General features: G+C 44.6%; 1 protein-coding gene across 1 annotated transcript in view; it reads left to right on the plus strand.

The window, feature by feature from the left end:
* LOC128693889 (uncharacterized) overlaps positions 1-8,241 on the plus strand; it is a 40,416-nt gene extending 32,175 nt beyond the window's left edge. Inside the window, exons 6-7 of the mRNA XM_070079868.1 lie at positions 2,266-2,509; positions 7,162-8,241. Of these exons, the coding sequence (XP_069935969.1) occupies positions 2,266-2,509; positions 7,162-7,539 (622 nt within the window). The 3' untranslated portion in view covers positions 7,540-8,241. The remainder of the gene's footprint in view (positions 1-2,265; positions 2,510-7,161) is intronic.
* The last annotated feature ends 2,662 nt before the right edge of the window (positions 8,242-10,903 follow it).

Below are 10,903 nucleotides of genomic sequence, written 5' to 3' on the forward strand. Positions count from 1 at the left end.
CACACATGGCAATCAGTACAGCTTCGGGGAAGGGAAATCCTGCTTCACAGTCCTATTTGAGCTCTTTGACAACGTAACAAAAGTAAGACAGGAAAGAGAAGGATGGGTAGACTGCATCTTCTTGGATTGTAAGAAGGCTTTCGATAAAGTGCCACACAAGAGACTGCTCGAAAAGCTAGATGAGCAGGCAGAAAGAGGAAGGAAAGTACTGCAGTGGATCAGGGAATACCTGACAGGAAGGTGTTAGAGTAGGTGCATGTGTCGAGAGGGGTTCCATAGTGTCAGTCATAGGTCCGGTGCTGTTTCTTGTATATGTGAATGAAATGACGGAAGGGATAGATTCAGTGTCCCTCTTCATAGACGACGTGAAGCTAATGAGAAGAATACAAGTTGACGAGGAACAATTAAACTTACAAGGGAAACTAGACAGGCTGCAAGCCTGGTCCAACAAATGGCTCCTGGAGTTTAACCCCCAGCAAGTGCAAAGTTACGAAGCTTGGGGAGGACGAAAAAGACAGTACATGGAGTACTGCCTAAGAGGGCAGAGGCTGCAAAACTCACCCAAGGAAAAGGATCTTGAGGTGAGTATCATACCGAGCATATCTCCTGAGAGGCATATCAACCAAATAATTGCTGCAGCATACGGGCGCTTGGCAAACCTGAGAATAGCGTTACGACTTCTGAGTAAAGAGTCATTCACGATACTGTACACCGTATACGTCATGCCCATGTTGGAGTACGTAGCACCAGCACGGAACCCACACCTGGTCAAACAAAGCAAGATATAAAAGAAAGTGCAAAGGTTTGCCACAAGACTAGTCCTGGAGCTGAGGAGTTTATCCTACGAGGAGAGGTTAAGGGAGCTCAGTCTGACAGCACTGGAGGACAGGAGGGAGAGGAATTGTCAAGGTGGATAGGGACAGAATGTGACACAATAATAAGGGGCCACAACTGGAAGTTGAAAACTCAGATGAATCACAGGGATGTTAGGAAGTACTTCTTCAGTTATAGAATTGTCAGGATGTGGACCAATCTGGAAAGTGACGTAGTGGAGGCAGGATCCATACATACCTTAAAGAGGTATGCTAAAACTTATGGGACAGGGAGAGAGTGGACTTAGTAGCGACCAGTGAAGAGGCGGGGCCAGGAGCTTTGACTCGACTGCAATTACGTGAGTACACACACTAATATAGCTACCGGCAAAGAGGCAGGACCAGGAGCTGTGAGTCGACCCCTGCAACCACAAATAGGTGAATACACACACTCGCACACACATACACATACACTCTCCGGAATATGGAGGCTGTATATTGTAGGTCAGATTATCTGTGTACTCAGAAGGTCGGGGACCCGACCTCCTGAGTACTCCTAAGGTCGGGGACCCGACCTCCTGAGCACTCCTGAGGTCCGGGACCCGACCTCCTGAGCACTCCTGAGGTCGGGGACCCGACCTCCTGAGCACTCCTGAGGTCGGGGACCCGACCTCCTGAGCACTCCTGAGGTCGGGGACCCGACCTCCTGAGCACTCCTGAGGTCGGGGTAAATTACCACAAATGGGGTAAAAAGGAAAATCTCGGGGTAATGAAGACCAATAAATATATAATTATTATCAAAAAGCTTTAATTTTGATGTATCAAAACCTGAAGTCAAAAATTTTTTTGCAATGAAATTCCTTTATGAGATTTTTATTAAATTTTTCTGTTAGTGTTTTTAATTTCATGGTGTTGATCTGTTATTTTATTATTGTGTTTATTTTGTGTTTTATTTAACGTTGGTTTATGGTGTATAATACAAACTTCTCAGCTTGTATTATTGTATTCTACACTTAAATGAATTCAGTAAATTATTTTGACTTTGAGTGTTCCTGATGTTTTCCAGATTCTGTCAACTTTCAACTATTGTGGAAAATTTCGCTTGACACAAATTTGTTTTGGGGTAATAACCCCCTCCCCCCCCCAAAAAAAAAGTCTGCCGACCTCTGGTGTACTAACTGAATTGTCTTTGATAGTGTCGAGATGCAGCTCCTGACCCCCGACTTTTATTTTCATAATTGGCTGATATTCACTGGTTTCTCACCATCACGCAGCATTACAACTGATCTTCAAACTATCTTATTTAACTTCCTTTGTGAGAAATGTTATTGACCTCTTTCTTGGTCTGAATAATATCTGTTTTAAAACTGCGCGTGAGATATACATATTGTGCCTTGTCTTGCTGCTGCTGCTACTGCTACTGCTGCTGTTACTGCTGCTGCTGCTGCTGCAGGCTGACGGGGATGCTGGAGAACTTGCTGTGTCGGCTGACAGTGATGGCAAGGAGTGAAAGCTTGCTGGCGCCTGCGCTGAGGGATGTCTTGCAACTGCGGCTCCTGCGGGAGGCTTCCTGCGGTGGTCGTAGCCTATGGAGCTGCATTCTCATCTCCAGGATCCGCGCTGCGCTACTCATCTTACAACGACGATTTCTGGAACACCAACATGACAACTCCCCGGCTGACAACCAACTGTCCGTGGTTAGTAGTACTGGTTGTTACTGTGGTTAGTAGTACTGGTTGTTACTGTGGTTACTAATACTGGTTGTTACTGTGGTTAGTAATACTGGTTGTTACAATGGTTAGTAGTACTGGTTGTTACTGTGGTTAGTAGTACTGGTTGTTACTGTGGTTAGTAGTACTGGTTGTTACTGTGGTTAGTAATACTGGTTGTTACTATGGTTAGTAGTACTGGTTGTTACTATGGTTAGTAGTATTGGTTGTTACTGTGGTTAGTAGTACTGGTTGTTACTCTGGTTAGTAGTACTGGTTGTTACTCTGGTTAGTAGTACTGGTTGTTACTGTGGTTAGTAGTACTGGTTGTTACTGTGGTTAGTAGTACTGGTTGTTACTATGGTTAGTAGTACTGGTTGTTACTGTTGTTAATAGTACTAGGTGTTACTGTGGTTAGTAGTACTGGTTGTTACTGTGGTTAGTAGTACTGGTTGTTACTGTGGTTAGTAGTACTGGTTGTTACTGTTGTTACTGGTACTGGTTGTTACTGTGGTTAGTAGTACTGGTTGTTACTGTGGTTAGTAGTACTGGTTGTTACTATGGTTAGTAGTACTGGTTGTTACTATGGTTAGTAGTACTGGTTGTTACTGTTGTTAGTAGTACTGAGTGTTACTGTGGTTAGTAGTACTGATTGTTACTGTGGTTAGTTTTACTGGTTGTTACTATGGTTAGTAGTACTGGTTGTTACTGTTGTTAGTAGTACTGGTTGTTACTGTTGTTACTGGTACTGGTTGTTACTGTGGTTAGTAGTACTGGTTGTTACTATGGTTAGTAGTACTAGTTGTTACTGTTGTTAGTAGTACTGGTTGTTACTGTTGTTAGTAGTACTGAGTGTTACTGTGGTTAGTAGTACTGGTTGTTACTGTTGTTAGTAGTACTGAGTGTTACTGTGGTTAGTAGTACTGGTTGTTACTGTGGTTAGTAGTACTGGTTGTTAATATGGTTAGTAGTACTGGTTGTTACTGTTGTTAGTAGTACTGGGTGTTACTGTTGTTAGTAGTACTGGTTGTTACTGTTGTTACTGGTACTGGTTGTTACTGTGGTTAGTAGTACTGGTTGTACTGTGGTTAGTAGTACTGGTTGTTACTATGGTTAGTAGTACTGGTTGTTACTGTTGTTACTAGTACTGATTGTTACTGTGGTTAGTAGTACTGGTTGTTACTGTGGTTAGTAGTACTGGTTGTTACTATGGTTAGTAGTACTGGTTGTTACTGTTGTTAGTAGTACTGGTTGTTACTGTTGTTACTAGTACTGGTTGTTACTCTGGTTATTAGTACTGGTTGTTACTGTTGTTAGTGGTACTGGTTATTACTATGGTTAGTAATACTGGCTGCTACTGCTGTTAGTAGTACTAGTTACTGTTGTTAGTAGTACTGAGTGTTACTGTTGTTACTAGTACTGGTTGTTACTGTGGTTAGTAGTGCTAGTTGTTACTGTTGTTAATAGTACTGGTTGTTAGTGCTAGTAGTACTGGTTGTTGCTGTGGTTTGTAGTATCGGTTGTTACTGTTGTCAGTAGTACTGGTTGTTGCTGTGGTTAGTAGTACTGGTTGTTACTGTGGTTAGCAGTATTGGTTGTTACTGTGGTTAGTAGTATTGGTTGTTACTGTGGTTAGTAGTATTGGTAGGTACAGTGCATGGTAGTGATGATAGTTACTGTCCATGTAAGTACTTGTAGGTACTGTGCATTGTAGTGATGGTAGTTACTGTCCATGGAAGTACTGGTAGGCACTGTGCATGGTAGTGATGGTAATTACTGTTCATGTAAGTACTTTTAGGTACTGTGCATTGTAGTGATGGTAGTTACTGTCCATGGAAGTACTGATAGGTACCGTGCATAGTAGTGATGATAGGTACTGTGCATGGCAGTGATGGCATTTACTGTGCATGGTAGTGATAGCAGGTATTTTGCATGGTAGTGATGGTAGGTACTGTGCATGGCAGCGATGGTAGCTACTGTGCATGGTAGTGATAGGTACTGTTCATGGTAGTGATGGTAGGTACTGTGCATGGTAGTGATAGTAGGTACTGTGCATGGTAGTGATGATAAGTAGTGCATATTTTAGTGATGGTAGGTACTGTGCATAGTAGTGATGGTAGGTACTGTACATGGTAGTGATGGTAGCTACTGTGCATGATAGTGATGGTAGGTACTGTGCATCGTAGTGATGGTAGGTACTGTGCATCGTAATAATGGTAGGTACTGTGCATCGTAGTAATGGTAGGTACTGTGCATGATAGTGATGGCAGGTACTGTGCATGGCAGTGATGGCGGGTACTGTGAATGGTAGTGATGGCGGGCACTGTGTATGGTAGTGATGGTAGCTGCTGTGCATGGTAGTGATGGTAGCTACTGTGCATGATAGTGATGGCGGGTACTGTGTATGGTAGTGATGGCGGGTACTGTGTATGGTAGTGATGGCGGGTACTGTGTATGGTAGTGATGGTAGCTACTGTGCATGGTAGTGATGGTAGCTACTGTGCATGATAGTGATGGCGGGTACTGTGCATGGTAGTGATGGTAGCTACTGTGCATGGTAGTGATGGTAGCTACTGTGCATGGTAGTGATGGTAGCTACTGTGCATGGTAGTGATGGTAGGTACTGTGCATGGTAGTGATGGTAGCTACTGTGCATGGTAGTGATGGTAGCTACTGTGCATGGTAGTGATGGTAGCTACTGTGCATGGTAGTGATGGCAGGTACTGTGCATGGTAGTACTGGATGAAGTCACTCAGATTGAATAACTGCCGAGAACGACACAATGTCTTGTTATGAGTAGTTTCCAACCAGGCTTGCTGGCTTGCTGGCTTGCTGGCTTGCTGGCTGGCTTGCTGGCTTGCTGGCTTGCTGGCTTGCTGGCTTGCTTGCTGGCTTGCTGGCTTGCTGGCTTGCTGGCTGGCTTGCTGGCTTGCTGGCTTGCTGGCTGGCTTGCTGGCTTGCTGGCTTGCTGGCTGGCTTGCTGGCTGGCTTGCTTGCTGGCTTGCTTGCTGGCTTGCTGGCTGGCTTGCTTGCTGGCTTGCTTGCTTGCTGGCTGGCTTGCTTGCTGGCTGGCTTGCTGGCTGGCTTGCTGGCTTGCTGGCTTGCTGGTTTGCTGGCTTGCTGGCTGGCTTGCTGGCTGGACGGCTTGCTGGCTGGATGGCTTGCTGGCTGGATGGCTGGATGGCTTGCTGGCTTGCTTGCTGGCTTGCTTGCTTGCTGGCTGGCTTGCTTGCTTGCTTGCTTGCTTGCTGGCTTGCTTGCTGGCTTGCTTGCTTGCTGGCTGGCTTGCTGGCTTGCTTGCTTGCTGGCTTGCTGGCTGGCTTGCTGGCTTGCTGGCTTGCTTGCTTGCTGGCTTGCTTGCTGGCTGGCTTGCTGGCTTGCTGGCTTGCTTGCTGGCTTGCTTGCTTGCTGGCTTGCTTGCTGGCTGGCTGGCTTCCTTGCTTGCTGGCTGGCTTCCTTGCTTGCTGGCTTGCTTGCTGGCTTGCTGGCTTGCTGGCTGGCTTGCTGGCTTGCTGGCTTGCTGGCTTGCTGGCTGGCTTGCTGGCTTGCTGGCTGGATGGCTTGCTGGCTGGATGGCTTGCTGGCTGGATGGCTGGATGGCTTTCTGGCTTGCTTGCTGGCTTGCTGGCTTGCTGGCTTGCTTGCTTGCTTGCTTGCTGGCTTGCTTGCTGGCTTGCTGGCTTGCTGGCTGGCTTGCTGGCTTGCTGGCTTGCTTGCTGGCTTGCTTGCTGGCTTGCTGGCTTGATGGCTTGCTGGCTTGCTTGTTGGCTTGCTGGCTTGCTGGCTTGCTGGCTTGCTTGCTGGCTTGCTTGCTGGCTTGCTGGCTTGCTTGCTGGCTTGCTGGCTTGCTGGCTTGATGGCTTGCTGGCTTGATTGCTGGCTTGCTGGCTTGCTGGCTGGATGGCTTGCTGGCTGGATGGCTTGCTGGCTGGATGGCTTGATGGCTTGCTGGTTGCTGGCTGGATGACTTGCTGGCTTGCTTGCTGGCTTGCTGGCTTGCTGGTTTGCTTGCTGGCTTGCTTGCTGGCTTGTTTGCTGGCTTGCTGACTTGCTTGCTGGCTTGCTGACTTGCTTGCTGGCTGGTTTGCTTGCTTGCTTGCTTGCTGGCTTGCTGGCTTGCTTGCTGGCTTGCTTGCTGGCTTGCTTGCTGGCTTGCTTGCTGGATGTTGGCTTGCTGGTTTTCTTGTTTGCTTGCATGCTTGCTTGTTGGCTTGCTTGCTTGTTGGCTTGCTGGCTTGTTGGATCAACTGTAACCCACAGTGTGTGGCTATGTATTTTCTCGTCTCTCACCATTATTAGAGATGTTCTTTACCAATAATTTAAGCAGCAAGACGGAAGACTCTCATTCTTATTTCAAATAAATTTGAATGTTGAAAGAAAATTTCCCTGTTAACATGATGGCTGGATGTTTCCCATTTTCCTTCATGAAAAAACTGTTTGACAGCTGTAAGTGTTCCGTTTTTCCTGATCACTTACGCAAAAAAAAATAGATTTTAGATAGCTTGTTTATACGGCTATTAAAAGTTTATATCTTTCCCTGGTAACTTGAGCTTTTCCTAAACAGTCGGTGCTCAGCTTCCTTGATGGATAAAATAGTAAGGTGGTAGTGTCCTTGATCAATAAAACTGTTGTTCTCCTAGGTGTCGACACAGAAGAGGTTCTCGCGGAGGAAGGGAGTTCTTAAGCCTAGCCAATGGTCACACTTGGGACTTTTACATCAACGCTCTTCCACAGCTTTCTTGGTGGCCCTCAAACACTACCTAACTCGTGAATACTCCAGTGACCATAGCTTCTACACGGCCCCTGATTCCTCCAACATTCACGGAGCTTCTGGCTATACAGACGTCCATGGTCTCTCCAACACTCTGGGCTCACAAAACAAATTTATTGACTCCTCCAACAGCGGCTCCCTTGATGTCAGTTCTTCGAGAAACTTCGACTTTCAGAAAGACCTTGAATGCTTCAATTCTTCAGGTGGTTTTCATTGTTTTAACCGCAAGAAGAACACCGTCAATTAGGCAGATATCTCCGACGCTGATAGATCCATCAATCGTCTAGGCTCGGGATGGATCCATTAATAATTCATCTCTCAAAGAATTTCCCAGCTACTCTGGCCATCACAAGGATTTCACAGCATGAAAGGATTTTGGATTTAAAGCTTACTTATTTAAAGCTTCATTACCTTTGATCACGCCTTCAACCTCTCTAACAACTTTTCAAGTCCATCAAACGACCCACCCAGCCTTTTAAACGACCCAAAGAGCCTCTCCACTGAGTTTACCAACGACCAGTTCAACCTCTCCAGTGACTCCTCCATTTTCAACAACCGCTCCAGCTTTAACAACGACCCTTACATCTTCCAAAACTACCCATACAGCTTCTCCAACGACCCCTTTAATTCTCATCAGCCTAGGTACTTTCACAGCCTACAAAGGCTTATCTCTTGCTTCCCAATTTACTTCTCCAACCATATTTATTCCGAAAAGAAAATAAATCTTCCATTACCGAAGATGTATAAGAAGATAAACCAAGAGAAGACAAAGAAATCCAGGTTCCAGGTTCCAGGTTCCATATTTAACCAAACACTCGACCATGATAATGATGATGATGATAATACTAGAAAGGCTATTTTTTATAAGTAGAAATTATTTAATGTCATTTAAAAATGCCAGATACCTTGAGTGTTTAAGTGAGACACATAATGTCACAATAAACCCAGCAAATTCCCAGCCGCTTTTGTCTTAGTATTCCCATATAACATTTTGTTTGTCGTAGCAAAAACTCTGCTTGAAGCAGCTGAAACATTTTTGGTGCGGAAAATAAAGAGATAATATTATCCTTTACTTTAATCAAATATGATAACCATGCAGTTCCTCAGATGCTGAATAATACTAACATTAACCCGGGGGATGAAGTTCTTGAGGTCCTTCATACATTTAAAGAGAATATAACAAAATAGGATGATCTGGAGGGAGTATAAATCTGTAGTGGAGGGAAGGAGGAGTAGGGATCGTCCTGTGGAGGGAGGAGGATAAAGGTTTTGTGTGCGAGAGGCTTAGACATCCAGCCACAATGTGTCAGCGTGTCATACGTGAGTGGAGGCAAGTGGTTTTTATGCCTTGACGTGCTGATGGAGTGTGAGCAAGGTAACATTTATGAAGGGATTCAGGGAAACCAGTTAACTGGACTTAAGCCCTGGAAGGTGGAAGTACAGTGGCTGCACTCTGATGGAGTTAGTTTAATATCAACATTATGTACACTATACCCATCCTGTAGGCGATAGTCAAAAATATTACAGTGGTAGATTATGGGTTCAGGAACTGGGCCGCAAAGTTTTGATAACTGAACAAGTTACAGCGGTACTGAACTATTTAATGTTTATATCTGGTTACAATCGTAATGAGTTATTTATGCAGACATGAGTTAAGTCACACAAGGCACAGTACTCGCTCCATCCTGTTCCTCATCCTTGTATCTGACATAGACAGGGATGTAAGCCACAGCTCAATCTCTTCCTTGGCAGATGACACTGACACTCTTCAGGTCGCTTATTCTATCTAAGCTGGAATATTGCTGCACACTAACAGCACCTTTCAAGGCAGGTGAAATTGCTGACCTAGAAAATGTACAGAGAACCTTCACAGCTTACATAACTGCGATGAAACACCTCAGTTATTGGGAACGCTTGAAGTTCCTCAACCTGTATTCCCTAGAACGCAGGAGGGAGAGATACATGATTATATACAACTGGAAAATTCTAGAGGGACTAGTACCGAACTTGCTCACAAAAATCACTCACAACGAAAGCAAAAGACTTGGCAGACGATGCAACATCTCCCCCAGTGAAAAGCAGGGGCGCCACTAGCACGATAAGAGACAACACAATAAGTATCAGGGGCTCAAGACTTTTCAACTGCCTTCCAGCATACATAAGGGGGATTACCAATATACCCCTGGCTGTCTTCAAGCAGGCGCTGGGCAGGCACCTAAAGTCAGTACCTGATCAGCCGTGTTGTTGTTACACCATGAGGCCTGGTCACAGACCGGTCTGCGGGGGCGTTGACCCCCGTAACTCTCTCCAGGTATACTCCAGGTATCGGCATAGGTTCCATAGACTGGTTAAAGTCTTATCTTAGCAATACGAAACAAATTGTCAAAATCAACTAAACAAAATCAGAAACCCTGCCGATAGCATGTGGAGCTCCCCAAGGTAGTATTCTGGGTCCCTTATTATTTCTATGTTATGTAAACGACATGTCCATCAGTGTCAAGTGCAAACTCCTACGATATGCGGATGACAGTGCTCTGTTAGCGTCAGATAAAGATCCAAAAGATGTGTAGCTAATGTATTAACACTGGCACTGGAGTCCTGCAGCAGATGGTTAGTAGACAACAAACTATCGTTACACCTCGGGAAAACGGAAGCCATACTCTTTGGCACGAAGCATAAACTGAGAAGGGTAAATAATTTTAATGTCCGGTGTAATGGGGGACCTATCACTTCAGTTTCCTCAGTAAAATATCTGGGAATCCCCTTCGATCCATGCATGTCAGGATAACTGATAGGTAACAGTGTAGTAAGGAAAGCGATTGCCAAGCACAGTGTCTACCTACTGAGGCTCGCAGGACCCTATGTCTGGTATGTCATATGGTCTACGCTTGTTCTTCATGGTACTCTCTCTTGACAAAAAAATATGAAAGATAGACTGCAAATCACCCAGAACAAAATGGTAAGATTCATCCTGGACCTGGGACCAAGAGAACATGTAGGCCAGGATGAATTACAGCAGTTGGATATGCTGAATGTTGAAGACAGAGTAAAACAACTGAAGTTAAATCATGTTTATAAAATTGCTCACAAACAGTGTCCAGAATATCTTGCTGCTAGTTTTATCAAGGTTGGGAATCAAAGCAATCATAATACTAGAGGGAGAGAGCACAGCTTTGTAGTACCCACAGTCAGTGGCCAGGCTTCAAACACCTTTTATTGTACAGCAATAAAGGAATGGAACAGACTGCCCGCACATGTCAAAGCCAGTCATAGTATGAACCAGTTCAAGAAGAGAACCAAAAGGTGTCTGATGAATGTAGCGAGAGAAAGGGAAAAGAATGATTATTATTTTTTTTAGCTAACACACATGCAAATATAAATTACTCCTTTTACCTTATTCCTAGTATATATCCTTTATAGAGTAATAATAAGATATTATCTCTTTCAGAGTATAATAATAAGGTATTAAAAGGACCTCCAAAGGACTTTCTGGGTTATTTTAGGTTCGCTACACATATGCTGCTATGTATGATAATCTACGTAACTGTATTCGTGTATATCTGAATAAATTTACTTACTTAGAAACCCTGATGTACATAATGGCCGAATAA

Source organism: Cherax quadricarinatus, unplaced genomic scaffold (genome assembly GCF_038502225.1).
Source record: "Cherax quadricarinatus isolate ZL_2023a unplaced genomic scaffold, ASM3850222v1 Contig31, whole genome shotgun sequence".
In the NCBI taxonomy this organism is placed as follows: Eukaryota; Metazoa; Arthropoda; class Malacostraca; order Decapoda; family Parastacidae; genus Cherax; species Cherax quadricarinatus.